General features: G+C 48.3%; 1 protein-coding gene across 2 annotated transcripts in view; it reads left to right on the top strand.

Moving 5' to 3' along the window:
* TNPO3 (transportin 3) overlaps positions 1–11,406 on the top strand; it is a 69,996-nt gene extending 58,590 nt beyond the window's left edge. For both annotated transcript variants that reach the window (XM_073579225.1, XM_073579224.1), the window contains exons 20-23: positions 6,108–6,275; positions 6,759–6,871; positions 7,135–7,228; positions 10,747–11,406. In XM_073579225.1, coding sequence (XP_073435326.1) covers positions 6,108–6,275; positions 6,759–6,871; positions 7,135–7,195 — 342 coding nt within the window. In that variant the 3' untranslated portion in view covers positions 7,196–7,228; positions 10,747–11,406. The remainder of the gene's footprint in view (positions 1–6,107; positions 6,276–6,758; positions 6,872–7,134; positions 7,229–10,746) is intronic.
* The last annotated feature ends 3,701 nt before the right edge of the window (positions 11,407–15,107 follow it).

Genomic DNA, 15,107 nt, shown 5'->3' with positions numbered 1-15,107 from the left:
AGGTTCTTTTATTCATGGCAGGTTACGGGTCCGGGACAGGGTAAGTATAGGGCCCCCATTCGCAGCCTCCTCAGACGGCGCCGTTCGCTGTTTCAGGAATTCTTTAGGAGCGGTTGCTGCAGCAATGCTGCGGGCCACCCCGCGCCTCCAGGCAGCCGCCGCTTTTGCCCCACAGCCCACTTTCTTCTTCCCGTTCCATGTTTCAGTCAGCAGCGTTCTTGCTGCGTCACCTTTGCGCCGCCCCGCACTGACAGACGGCCGCCGCCGCATTTAATTTAGGCCCCGGCTTCATTTTGGGCATACTCCAGCGTCGCGGCCACGCCCCCGCCGTCATTCTCAGGCGGGCTTCCTTCCCGCTCGTTCTAAGCCCGCACCGCCTCTTCTCCTGCTCCTAAGCGCCCGGAGGCGGCTCTCAGCCCTCATTTTCCAGCGGGCGGTATCTTGTTCAGCGCGGTGGTTAGCTCCGCCCATCATCCTCATGAAAAGCGCGCTTCCTTCTCATACTCCTCAGCCGGCCGCCATTTTTCAAGCCTGTCAGCCGGACACTGCACTCTGCTGCGGCCCTGCAAATCCAGACGAGCCGTGCAGCATCTCTTACTGGGGTTATCCACAGGACAACGAACCGTGAGTAGCTCTGCTTCTGCAGACTGACACCCTCCTCCCTGTCCCCCAACCTTCCGGCACTCCTTCAGTGACTGTCTCTCATTATGTCTACCTCTAAGCCTGATCATGCTCGCCCCCCTGCTCCCACGGGCACTTTAGTCAAGTTCTTTGCATGTTCCTCTGGCAAATGCAAACTTCCTTCAGGTCAGTCCACTCCCCTCTGCCTCGACTGCAGCAACCCCATTCAGTCCGCTGCCCAGGAGCCCCCTATGGCTACGCATGAGAGTGAATCCCCTATTCCTAGCTGGGCTTCTTCTCTATCTCAATCAGTGGCGGATCTTACTAAGGTGTCTCAGTCCCTAGTGGCCGTTCTTGATAAGTTGCCCCTGGACACTTCTGCAGTATCCAACAGGGTACAAGACGCTCCATCTGAGCCAGCCAGCATGAGCCGCAAAAGACCCAGGCAGGATCTCCGGCCGGAATCCTCCCCTCGCTCCATCCCACCACATAGTCCTTCCCAGCAGTCTCCTTCCCGGGCCTCTTCACCCGAGTCAGGCGAAGCGTTCTCGGATGCGCCATCCAAAGAGATTTTAGAGCTGAATTCAGACCATGACGCGGACATGAAGGTTACAGTACAAAACCTCATTGCAGCGATTAACCACACCTTCGAAATCACAGCCTCCCCTGCGAAACCCTCAGACCAGGAGGTTTCGTTCAGACGGGCAGAAACACCTTCCAGAGTCTTCGCTTCGCACTCTGAGTTTGGCAAGCTCCTTACCAGGGAAAGAGAAAATCCGACCAGGAGCTTTCAAAGAGGGAAGCGTCTCGGCGTGCTGTATCCATTTTCTCAGGAGCTCACCGACAACTGGTCGGCTTCCCCCTCTGTTGACGCTCCTGTGTCCAGACTTTCTAACAACACGGTCCTCCCGATTTCAGGTGTGGCGTCTCTTAAAGATTCTAACAGGATCATAGAATCTCTAGCAAAGTCAGCATTCGAAGCGGCTGCGACGGTGCTAAGTCCAGCCTTCGCTTCCACTTGGGTAGCGAAGGCCATAGCTACTTGGGCGGAGGATCTCCGCAAGGGCATTCTGGATAAAGCCCAACCAGAGCGATTGGCCGAGCTAGCCAACCAGATCTTCCATGCAGGGGATTATCTGCTCTCGACCTCCTTGGATGCCGCGTCTTGCGCAGCTCAAGCGTCCAGCCAACGTGGTTGCAATCCGGCGTACAATTTGGCTCAAGGCTTGGCAGGCGGATTTGTCCTCCAAAAAGTCCCTTACCAATCTGCCTTTTCAGGGAGCGCGTCTTTTCGGATCCCAGCTGGACCAGATTATTAAAGACGCCACTGGAGGCACTAGCTCTCTTCTCCCCCAGTCCAAGCCTCGTAGACCTCCTCCAAGGCGTCAGTTTCGGCCCTTCCGCCGCTTCGCGACGGCGGAGACATTTTCCAACCAACAAAGGCCGCAAGCCTGTCAGGATAGGAAGGTGGTTTCTTTTAGGCCCACCCCCTCTTGGCGATCTCACACCTCCCAGGGCAGATCCTCCAGGTTCAGAACTGGACGGTCCACTTCAGCATGACTATCATCGAAGCCCCGAGGCGCCTCCCCAACTGAGCGGTCCTTTTCTTCAGAGACGTCTGGCTTACCTCAGTAGCAGACGCTTGGGTCAGGGAGGTTGTATCCTCAGGATACAAGATAGAGTTCGTTTCTCGGCCCCGGGATCGTTTCTTCGTGTCCCGACCTCCAAAAGACCCTGCCTTAGTTACGGGTTTCTTTGCATCTATCGACTCTCTCCTCAGTTCCGGGGTGATTTTGCCCGTTCCCGAATCAGAACGATTCACAGGGTTTTATTCAAACCTGTTTGTAGTGCCGAAAAAAGACGGTGCAGTTCGGCCCATCCTGTACCTCAAGTTACTGAATAAGAGAGTCCGCCTATGACATTTCAGGATGGAGTCTATTTGTTCAGTAATCGCTTCCATGGAGGCGCAGGAATTCATGTGCTCAATAGACATTCAAGATGCCTATCTGCATGTTCCCATCTTTCCCGGGCATCAGAAATTCCTGCATTTCGCGATTCACCAGGACCACTACCAGTTTGTTGCCCTGCTGTTCGGTCTCGCCACCGCACCCAGAGTATTTACAAAGATCTTGGCGGCGTTGTTGGCCTTGTAGAGAATCAGAGGTCTTGTCCTCTTTCCCTACCTCGACGATATTCTAATCAAAGCTCCGTCTTTTCACCAGACTCGCCAAAGTCTTACCATCGTCCTCGACACCCTGTCCAGTTTCGGGTGGCTCGTCAACAAAAGGAAGTCCTGCCTGGTTCCGCCACAACGTCTTGTGTTTCTAGGCCTATTGTTCGACACCCGTCGATCGAGGGTTTTTCTCCCAGAAGAAAAGATAATCTCTCTGCAGTGAGATGTACAATCGCTGCAGAGCACACAGCTTCCATGTCTCCGGGCAGCCATGAAAGTCCTGGGAAAGATGGTGGCAACGACCGAAGCGGTTCCCTTTGCCCAATTTCACTCCAGACCGCTTCAATAGGCCATCCTGTCTTGGTGGAACAGGTCTGTTCTTTCCCTGGAGCGTCCAATTCGCCTTTCATACAGGGTCAAGCAGTCCCTCAATTGGTGGCTGCAGTCACCTCTCATCTCTCTGGGCCGGTCATTCCTTTCGATTCACTGGCAGATTGTGACAACGGACGCCAGCATCCTCGGCTGGGGGACAGTGTTTCGCAATCAAGACTGTTCAGGGTCGGTGGTCAACTCAAGAGACAGCTCTGCCTATCAATGTCCTCGAGATTCGGACGATCTATCTGTCTCTCACTCACTGGGAAACGCTTCGCAAGGATCTGCCGATCCGGATTCAGACAGACAATGCCACAGCGGTGGCATATGTCAACCACCAAGGGGGGACACGGAGTTCCTCAGCTCTAGCGGAAGTGTCCAAAATTCTTCACTGGGCAGAGGTTTTAGTCCCAGCAATATCCGCGGTGCACATTCCCGGCGTGGACAACTGGGCCGCCGATTTTCTCAGCCGCGAGGGTCTCGCGGCGGGAGAGTGGTCCTTACATGCGGACGTCTTTCATCAGCTTTGCTGTCGTTGGGGGACTCCGGACATAGATCTGCTGGCGTCTCGCATGAACAGGAAGGTCCCACAGTTCGTATCCAGGGCCCGAGATCCTCTCCCAGTGGGCGCCGATGCTATGACCATTCCCTGGTCTCAGTTCAAGCTCCCCTACCTGTTCCCTCCCCTTCCTCTTCTTCCCAAGCTGTTGAAGAAAATCAAAGCGGAAGGGGTTCCAGTCATCCTCATCGCTCCAGATTGGCCCAGAAGGTATTGGTTCGCGGACATCGTCAACCTTCTCGCGGACGCCCCCTGAAAGCTTCCAGACAGGGCAGATCTGTTGTCTCAGGGTCCGATTTGCCACCCCAATTCTCGGCCGCTCAATTTAAAGGCGTGGCTGTTGAGACCGCAGTTCTGAAACGATCAGGTTTTTCGGATCGGGTTATTCACACCTTGATCCGGGCTAGGAAACTATCGTCTTCCAAGACTTATTATCATACATGGAAGGCCTATTTCTCTTGGTGCGAGGCCAATGACATTCCTCCTATGTCCATTTCTCTCCCTTCTGTCCTGGCGTTCCTCCAGACAGGCCTTGACGCGGGCCTTGCCCTCGGCTCTTTGAAGGGTCAAGTCTCAGCGCTTTCCATTCTGTTCCAGAAGACATTGGCCTCCCGTCCACAGGTCAGGACCTTTCTTCAGGGAGTGGCTCATGCTTCACCTCCGTACCGCGCGCCTGTGGATCCATGGGATCTTAATCTGGTTCTCGAGGTTTTACAGGGTCCACCCTTTGAACCTCTCAGAGACGTTCCCCTATCCCTTCTCTCCTGGAAAGAAGCCTTCCTTGTGGCCATCACCTCCATCCGGCGCGTGTCGGAATTGGCGGCCCTTTCTTGTCGCCCCCCTTGGTGCTCCACCTGGATAAGGTGGTCTTGCGGCCCCCACCTTCCTTCCTAAGGTAGTGTCCACTTTCCATCTGAATGAGGACATTGTTCTCCCGTCCTTTTGTCCGGGTCCAACTCACCCTCTTGAGTGCTCCTTGAACAAGCTAGACCTGGTCAGGGCGATGAAGGTCTACCTGGCTAGGACGTCTTCCTTGCGGAAGACTGACTCTCTTCATCATTCCAGATGGTGTGCGGAAAGGTCAGCCGGCCTCCAAGGCTACTATTGCTCGCTGGATCAGATCGGCAATTTTGGAGGCCTACCGGGTCAAGCATCGAGTGGCCCCTCCTGGAATCAGAGCTCACTCTATCCGAGCGGTGGGTGCCTCCTGGGCGGTGCGCCACAGTGCCTCCACGCTGCAGCTTTGCAAGTCTGCAACATGGTCTTCCATCTACACGTTTGCCAAATTTTACAGGGTCCACACCTACGCTTCGGCGGACGCCAGCCTAGGCAGAAGGATCTTGCAGGCAGCGGTGGTGAGTTCTCAGACCTAATGGAAGTTTGCTTCTCCCTCCCCAGGGACTGCTTTGGGATGTCCCATGGTCTCTGTCCCCCAATGAAGCGATAGAGAAAACAAGATTTTTGGGTTGCTTACCGTAAAATCTGTTTCTCTGAGCCTTCATTGGGGGACACAGCACCCTCCCATGTTCTGCAACTCCTGTTCTTATGTTGTTGGTTACTTACAGTTGAGTATGTCTGTTCTGTTCAACTATTTTGTTACTTCTCCTACTGCTTTCTCACTAACTGAAGAAATTAGTGCCGGTCGGTGGGGTGTATACTGCGGAGGAGTTAACCTTTGTTTGTGCATAGTGTCAGCCTCCTAGTGGCAGCAGCATACACCCATGGTCTCTGTGTCCCCCAATGAAGGCTCCGAGAAACATTTTATGGTAAGCAACCCAAAAATCTTGTTGTTTTTCACAACAAAACATCTCGAGCAGTGTTTTCTTAGGCAGCAACCCATCCTTGCACATTACTAGGGCAGGTTGCAGCTTGAAATGTGTAATTACGGCCAAGTTTGGATTAGAAGGCCCCATTTGTGTGGGTCCTTTCTCGGAACATGTATGATAGCCTAAACAAGAAAATTCTGTTCACTGCTTTTTCGAGCCAGTGCTCCATTCATTCGTTGTGAAAACAGAGCGCTGTACCGAATTATGAACTGTAGTCCCAAAGAGATTGAATAATGTGGAGGTTCACATGTGTGGCTACTGCTATATTCCAATGGGGCAGCTCAGAGCCCTGTTCGCGGGATCAGTGGGGACCCCCACGGATCGTAAGTTACCATCTTGTAGATATAAGCTTACATTTTTGGAATATTTTAGGGACTGTAAATACTATTTTTTTTTATCGATAATGACTTTAGGAAATCTTAAATGCAGATTATTGTACACCCATATCCATATAGTAAAGCTTTCAAGTGAAAATGGGATGTTTTGTAACAAGGAATGGGGTTGGATCCTATCAGGGAAGATTTTCAAGCCTTGTCTCCTCTGTCTCAATTTCCAGCATGAAGAAAACTTTGAGGTACGGAAGGACCTGATCCAACAGGTGCTGGGCCAGTTTGGGCAACAACTGATTAGTCAGCTTCTACATTCGTGCTGTTTCTGCCTCCCACCTTACACCTTGCCTGATGTGGCTGAAGTCATCTGGGAGATCATGATGTATGACAGGCCGGTAAGGAAAACGTTCTCTGTGGATCTCATTGGTCATATTAGCTGATTGCCTTCGAATGAATGACTTTGGCTAGTGCTGTAATTCAGTGGAAGACAATTTTGATGGACTCTCATGTGTTGGAAAAATGCATACATGCAAAATCACATGTTTTTGCTGTGTTTTTTGCGTGTTGTTCATAATTTGCTGCTTTTTTTTTTTTTTTAATGCGTCTACCGCTTTGTTAGTATCGATGAAAAACACTGAAAGAATTGAAATAATGCAGATTTGAAACTGCTTTAAATCTGCATGTGAAAAATAAGCTACGTGTATGAGATTTCAGAAATCTTATTCACTTTGCTGGGACATTAAAATACTGCATTTCTTTGCTGCAAAAATGTGACGTGTGAACATACACTAACTGGGCAAGTTTCTTTCCTAAATTCTTGGTTTGTAACTTGCATATTCTGAATCCGAGCGAACCCATTTTTTGATTTCTCCTTTCAGACATTTTGTAGGTGGCTGGAAACATCGTTGAAGAGTTTACCAAAGGAAATGTCGGGGGGTGCTATAACAGTGACGCATAAACAGTTAACAGATTTCCATAAGCAAGTCACAAGGTGAGACAGATTACTGGGTGACCATGCATTAGACAATATGTGCAGAATTATCGCAAAGATTAACCAAAGACCAGGTCTCATGTCAATCAGACGACCGATAGATCAAGGGGCCTCCATCTGAGAAACGTTTGCGTTGTCATGTTATTTCCACATCACACTCTTGGAACCTTCTACCTTTCTGCATTTTCTGGCCTGTGTATGGGCGATTCTGTGACCCACACCTTTGTGCCCGGTAACTACTGACTTTCCTTTGTGTGTTCCAGTGCTGAGGAATGTAAACAGGTGTGTTGGGCTCTGAGAGATTTCACCAGGTTATTCCGATAGCAGTGCTCCTACGTCACCAGCCTGTCTGTCACGGTGAGTTGTTTGCTTTGGATCCCAGGTTGAATTTTAATGCTGGTGGGAACAGGTGATTCATATCTGGTACAACCGCCTGCTCGAAACTAGCTCCTGTTTGACACATGCCCGTCTGAAGCTACTCTGTACATGGATTTGCCTAATTGCCATAATTTGGCAGAATGTATTTCCAGGATCAATTACAATGTGCATCTCAGGAGCTTCCCCTGAGAACAGAAGCCTGACCAGGTCTTTTCATTCCATCTATGCACATGGCAGCACCATTGTCCGAGTGCTGTTGTATTTACCACTCAATTTGTGCATAGCAGAGTTCATTTTTTCGTGAGGACTTCAGCCTAAAACAAAAAATAGTGCTTTTGTCTCTTAAAGGGAACCCATCATGTTGAAAATGGTATCTAATCTGCAGACAGGATGTTCTAGAACAGGAGTGATGGACATTTTTGTGAGAGAAATTTCAATAGAACTTTTTTTATTGGTTACCTGGCGTTTGTACACAGTGGGTGGTCGTACTCTGTGACTGACAGTCGTCCCTGTATGACTGTGCATGTAGAGATAGTTGTCAGACACTGAGTAGGACCACCCTCTGGACTCGTATGTATACAAACACCAGGGATTTCAATGAATAAAATACAAGTTACACTGACTCTTTTCCCACAAACCTATATTTCATTCTGCTCAGTTTGTCCTTCGTTATACCTTGCAGGCCATAGATTGTACTGCAGTTACAACTTGTCAGGTTCCCTATAGGTCTAAATGACTGCTCCTGAGCTGCAGAGGTATACACCAAGTCTTATGTACCTCTGAGACAGATTCCATTTAAAGAAGCACTCCCATCATGCTCTTAATATATTGCAATCATCGCATTATGCTGCACTGTCTACTCAGAATTGTTCATTTTGCCTTTTTACCCAGCTAATTCTTCTTTTCTTTGCTCTGTATAGAAACAGGAAATCTCTTGTCCCTGCACTTATCATTCCCCTCTTCAGCTCCTGACCCAGCTGCTCCCTCCTGCCAGGGACTTTTGCAGTGACTTATGACTCATACAGGGAAAATTGACCTCCTGTTATTACTTAGAGCTTAGAAGGACTCAGCTAGTCAGTCTTTTAATCACGTGATGTCATAGACCTAATGGAAAACACAAGAATTATCTGGGTAGAAAGTCAAAATGAGTAATTGTAAGTACACAGTGCTATATAATATGGTGACGGCAATATATTAAGAGGATAAAAAGTTTGATGGGAGGAGGACTGCTGCTCTAATGGAGTATTCCAGCAACAAGCATTTATCACCTATTCATTGCCAAACCATCCACACAGCTGTAGCAACCCGTAACATTTTTGTTTTTTGGGATATGGGACTGTGAGGGGCTTATTTTTTTGTGCCTTGAGCTAACGTTTTTTACTGATACTATTATGGGTCATACCAGCACAAAGCAAAAAAAGTGCACTAAAGTCTCATAAAACTAAATCCTTTATTAAAGCAAAGCTAATAAATAACAGATAGATAAAAAACAGAGTAATGCAATGGAGGACCACATAAGCAAATATATAGTAAAGCTTATACGTTATTTGGTATAATTCCCAGTGCCTGCAGTATGTATCACTATGAACAATACAAGATTAAATATATAATTAAAAAGCACTTCCATCTTGTGATGTATAATAAGAACTGATTGCTGTTGCCACGCTCCTGTATTTTTATCTATTTGTTTTTTATGAAAGTAAAGCTAATAAATATTTAGGTTTATGAGACTTTAGCGCACTACTTTTTTTGCTTTGGTTGGTATAATTAGCATTATTCTAAATGTACTCAGCTTTTTGTTGGTTCCAATTATACCATTTTGGGGTAGATACAATGTTTTGATCACCTCTTATTGTAATGTTGTGGTAGCCAAAAAAAAAAAAACAATTCTGGCATTTTTTCCCCCAATTACACAGCTAACGGATTGGATTAATTTACTTTTATATTTTGAAAGATCAGCGATACCAAATATGTTCATTTTTTTATTGTTTTATTTGGAATGGGGCAAGGCATGGGGAGGGATTTGAACTTCAGTGTTTTTGTTGGCTTGCACAGGAGGATTGTAATGCCAGGCACGGGTGTCATTATCAGACCCCTGGCTGTTATGACAACCCATCGTCGTGCCCCCCTGCCGGTGTGTTAAAGGCCGCTGTTAAGAGATTGACAGCAGCATTTAACAGGTTAATAGCCAAGGGTGCAGCTGTGCTGTTAACCTGATAAATGCACATGATGGCTGACTAAACCAGCCATCATGTGTGGAGAAAGATGCGGGCTCAGCATGAGTGCCACATCAAAGGCAGGGACACAACATATAACATAAATCTACATCATATGTGAAGGGAGTTAAAGTATATTTTCTTTGCAGCGCTGGTGTGTTTCAGGAAAATATATGCCTGGCTGCCATGCTCTGGCTTGCTGATTCATGGTGCCCGCGGTTTGGAAAGCCTGAATCAGGTGACAAACCTTCACCTTTGAAGGGAACCTGTTTCTGTGACAAGTGTGATAAGAAACTGCTTTTGATTTCTTGCTGGTGCCTTGGGCTGTCTTACCCAACATGTTCTTGATGGATTGCAGGATCTTTAATGGTGCGCTGTAAATTCACAATCATAGAGTATTGAAGCCCAGGACCAAATAAAGTTTACACACCTTGATTTTATCAGGTTGATTTTTTTCCACTGACTGTTTCTATCACCACTCCATTCCTGTAACTGTTGTAAAGCATCTCGCTCTATTTTTTTTTTTTAAAGGGAACCTGTCACCCCCCGCAGGCGTTTTTAAGTAAAAGAGCCACCTTGTGCAGCACTACTGCTGCATTTTGTCAAGGTGGCTCTTTTATTTAGCGTCCCTTCCACCGCCGAAATAATCGTTTTTAAAATTGGTCAGACATACCTGATATTTGTCAGGGGGGCAGGGCTTACCCCCTGGACACACAGCCTCACATACGTCAGTCATGTCCAGCTTTTGAATTTGGCGCCGCCTCCTTAGCGTTCATTTCTTTTTCTCGTGCCTGCTGCACCGCTGGCCTGCTTAGCTCCACCCCTACTGGTCACAGGCCCTGCTGGCACCACTGCTTGCTGAGCTCCGCCCCTACTGGTCACATGGTGCTGACGTCATCACAGGTCCTGCTGCACCACTGAAAGAATATTACAGTGCAGGTGCAAGAAAAAGAAATGAACGCTGAGGCGGCGCCAAATTCAAAAGCTGGACATGACTGAAGTATGTGAGGCTGTGTCCAGGGGGGAAAGCCCTGCCCCCCTGACAAATATCAGGTATGTCTGACCAATTTTAAAAACGATTATTTTGGCGATGGAAGGGACGCTAAATAAAAGAACCACGTTGACAGAATGCAGCATTAGTGCTGCACAAGGTGGTTCTTTTACTTAAAAACCCCTTCCGGGTGGTGACAGGTTCCCTTTAAGGATAAGGCAGAATTTTGATTCCAGTACATTTAAGTAGTCTCCATATGTATAATGACTTTCTTTTCTTGTTCCTCTCAGTGAAGTCAGGTTACCCAGGCCACTAAGACGGCACCTTCCGAACAGAGAACCATTGTGGATTGGCTTCTATACCCCATAGTGTGTGATGCCAAATGGGGGACGCAAAGCAAGGGCAAACACAGACCAGAAAGCTTTGTGGATGGCGTCCCCATGTAACGTGTGCTGAAGATAATGTAAAGAACTGGGAAAAATCATAAAAGTTAAACCCCTTCACTTCTGGTCAGAGGAAAATGTTCCCTGTAGAACTGTGGTTTCCACAGTAGTAAGAACCTCGGTGAGCAAACCGTGCCAGAAGTGTACTGATATCCCAATCCCCCACAGTGCCACATTGTCCTAATATTCGGGGGTGAAGGGGTTCTCCAGGCAATGCTGTGTGCCCAAGTGCTACATATGCATTATGGGAGGGATTGGGGAGGGGAGAAGACGGTGGGGTTAGGAGGGTGTAGAGCTTTCCTTGATGGACTTGTTTTAAAATAAAATAAAATACAAGAAAATACTTAAAAAAAATTGTAATGGATAAGAAAAAAAACAAAAAAAAAAAAGCAAGCCGTCAGATGAGATCATCAGTTGGCAGAAATAAATTTGCGTGAATGCAAAAAAAAATATGCAGCTAAACTTTCTGTGAAAAGAAAAAGTGCAAATAAAACTTGCAAAAATGAATTTTATCTTGTGTGGCAAAATATGTGCTTCATGGGTGTTTTGTGAACTGTTTTCTCATATGGAATTGCTACTAGAGCCATGGACATAATGATGCCGCTGTATAGAGGGCACGTTTTTAGCCCAGTGTGGGTTAACTTCCGCATGTAAGTACTGTCCAAGTGCATTATGGCCAGGGTGAGGGGTACATGGACGTTTTTCTTTTTTCCTCCAACAATGGGATTGGAGCAGGAAAGTAAAGGCAGCCCTACTCAATTACATTTACCTGCGATTTGCATATAAACACAACCATAAGCCCAATTTGTGCCTCTATACCAGTGATGGCGAACCTATGGCACGTTCCAGAGAGGGCACGCAGAGCCCTCTCAGCCTCGCCTCACTGTTCCGGAGCTGCAGCTTCCTGCCTCACACACATTGAGCGGCACAGCCGCGGAGCTGAATGATGTCATCCAGCCGCGGAAGTGAGAGGAAGGACGCTGCCGACGCGCGGAGAGGTGAGTGTGGCCATTGTGGTGTGTGTGTGTGTGTGATGAGTGTGGCCGGTGTGGTGTGTGTGTTTGTCAATGATGGGGAGAGGGCCAGTGATGGGGAGGAAGAAATGATGTAGGTGGTGGAATGGGCAATTTCTACATGAAGGGAATCGTGATGGGGCATTTGGCACTTTGTCATAATTGGGTATTAGGTTGCAGTTTGGGACTCTGTCTCAGAAAGGTTCGCCATCACTGCTCTATACCATTCTAGTTTGTGAGTCAGTCGTATGGTTAAATATCTACAGCAGCCCCACCATGCAGCGTGATAACCCCAGGTGGGCACATGGTGCAAGCCATAAATCCCTGTCCTCATTACACTTAGTATTGTCATCCATTTTGCATGGCTGTGTCTGCTCTTCCTCCATAAGTGATGCTGCCACCTATTTTCTCCCAAGACAAAGGAAACATACGGTAAGTACAAAACCTAGAAATGGCATTAGGGGACACAGAGTGGGAACACAACCCCTAATCTTGAGTAATGCTGTGAATATATGGAGGTATATGGGGTAGTTGGCCCTTGATTAGTTGCATCATCATCATTAGTTGCATCAAGGGAACTGAAGGTAACTGGACACAGTCACTGTAAACAATGTTTCTGTTTGTTTTCACTTTCACCCCAATAATCCTTCACTTTCTGCTAATTCCCCTAATCCCTACTCCTAGTAAGGAACTGTTCATCTCTTCTTCAATCCTCCCCATCCACCTCACCTCCGCCTCAAAACTGTTCCTTAACATACAATCCTCTGTCTCCAAACACAGACAGCCCCCTCATGCCCTCTCCTGCTCCCACCTGCTAACACTTTCTCTGCTCCTTCTCACTGCTGGTGATATCTCTCCAAATCCTGGTCCTCCTCACCACATTCCCACAGTCATTTCTACCTCCCATCCACGCTCTATCACAACCTTCCGTAACCTCTCCAACCTTATACCCATTCACCCAGCCCCCGCTTCCCCAGTCCCACTAACAGGAGCTCTGTGGAACGCTCGCTCTGTCTGCAACAAGCTTTCCTACATCCATGATCTTTTCGTTACTACCAAACTCTCCTTCCTCGCCATCACCGAAACCTGGCTCACCCCTTCTGACACAGCCTCTCCTGCTGCACTTTCGTATGGCGGCTTCCACCTTTCTCACACCCCCCGCCCCAGCAGCAAACATGGTGGAGGAGTTGGTTTTCTCCTGTCAGATACCTGCTCCTTCACCCCAATCCCACTGCCACCCTCTGTTACCCTCCCTTCCTTTGAGGTGCACTCTGTGCGCATCTACTCCCCCTCCAACCTCCAACTGGCTGTCATCTACCGCCCCCCAGGGCCAGCCACCACCTTCTTTGACCACTTCACCACCTGGTTACTTCATTTCCTTTCCGCGGACATCCCTACTATCATCATGGGCGACTTCAACATCCCCATTGACACTTCCCTCTCAGCTGCCACTAAACTTCTATCTCTCACTTCCTCCTTCGGCCTCACTCAATGGTCTTCTACAGCCACCCACAAAGATGGCCACACACTGAACCTCATCATCACCCGCCTCTGCTCCCTATCTAACCTCTCTAACTCACCTCTTCCTCTCTCTGACCACAACCTGCTCACATTCTCTTCCCTCTTCACTCCATGTCTACAATCCCCACCCCACAAACTTTCACACCCTCGCAGGAATCTTAAACACCTTGACCTACACTCATTCTCCGAATCCCTCCTCCCTCTTACAGATATAAGTTCCTTACACAATGCGGATGACGCTGCCGCTCTATATAACACCACAATAGCTGTAGCTTTGGAATCCGCTGCCCCACTTACACATACCAAAACTCGCAAAATCAACAGACAGCCCTGGCACACCAGCCTGACCAAAGAGCTGAGGCGAGCTTCCAGGGCTGCTGAGCGCAGATGGAAAAGATCCCACTCCAACGAGCATTTCATCGCATTCAAACAGTCCCTCACTACTTTCAAGACCACACTCGCCACAGCTAAACAAACCTACTTCTCATCTCTCATATCCTCCCTGTCTCACAACCCTAAACAGTTATTCAACACCTTCAATTCTCTCCTCCGCCCCCCAGCACCTCCTCCCTCCCCACTCATCTCAGCTGAAGACTTTGCCTCATTTTTCAAGCAGAAAATTGATAACATCAGGGACAGTTTTGGTCAACAACCCCCAGAGCCCTTCCTCCCGACTTCCCAGCCCTCCACCTTCAAAACCAACTTCTCCACCATTACAGAAGATCGACTCTCCACTCTACTCTCAAGATCACATCTCACCACCTGTGCACTCGACCCGATCCCATCCCACTTCATCCCAAACCTCACCACAGTCTTCATCCCAACCCTAACCCATCTCTTCAACCTATCACTAACAACTGGTGTTTTCCCCTCAAGCTTTAAACATGCCTCCATCACACCTATCCTCAAAAAGCCCTCTCTTGACCCATCCTCTGTATCTAGCTATCGCCCTATATCACTTCTCCCATACGCCTCCAAGCTACTGGAACAACACGTCTACCTTGAACTGTCCTCCCATCTCTCTTCTTGCTCCCTCTTCGACCGCTTACAATCTGGCTTCCGGTCACACCACTCCACTGAAACTGCCCTTACTAAGGTCACCAATGACCTCTTAACTGCCAAGAGCAAGCGACACTACTCTGTCCTCCTCCTCCTGGACCTGTCGGCTGCCTTTGACACAGTGGACCATTCCCTATTATTACAGACCCTCTCATCCCTCGGCATCACAGACTTGGCCCTCTCCTGGATCTCATCATACCTAACAGACCGGACATTCAGCGTCTCCCACTCACACACCACCTCCTCACCTCGCCCCCTATCTGTCGGAGTCCCACAAGGTTCAGTCCTAGGGCCCCTGCTGTTCTCTATTTACACCTTTGGCCTGGGACAGCTCATAGAATCTCATGGCTTTCAGTATCATCTTTATGCTGATGACACACAGATCTACATCTCTGGACCAGATACCTCCCTACTAACCAGAATCCCTCAATGTCTGTCCACTATTTCATCCTTCTTCTCCACTAGATATCTGAAACTCAACATGGACAAAACAGAATTCATCATCTTTCCCCCATCTCACGTGACCCCCCCTACGAACCTATCAATTACAGTAAATGACTGCCCACTCTCCCCAGTCCCACAAGCTCGCTGCCTCGGAGTAATCCTTGATGCTGA

The sequence above is a fragment of the Dendrobates tinctorius genome, unplaced genomic scaffold (assembly GCF_039654945.1).
Source record: "Dendrobates tinctorius isolate UK_male_01 unplaced genomic scaffold, ASM3965494v1 ptg000062l, whole genome shotgun sequence".
In the NCBI taxonomy this organism is placed as follows: Eukaryota; Metazoa; Chordata; class Amphibia; order Anura; family Dendrobatidae; genus Dendrobates; species Dendrobates tinctorius.
This window is presented reverse-complemented; position numbering and strand designations above follow the sequence as displayed.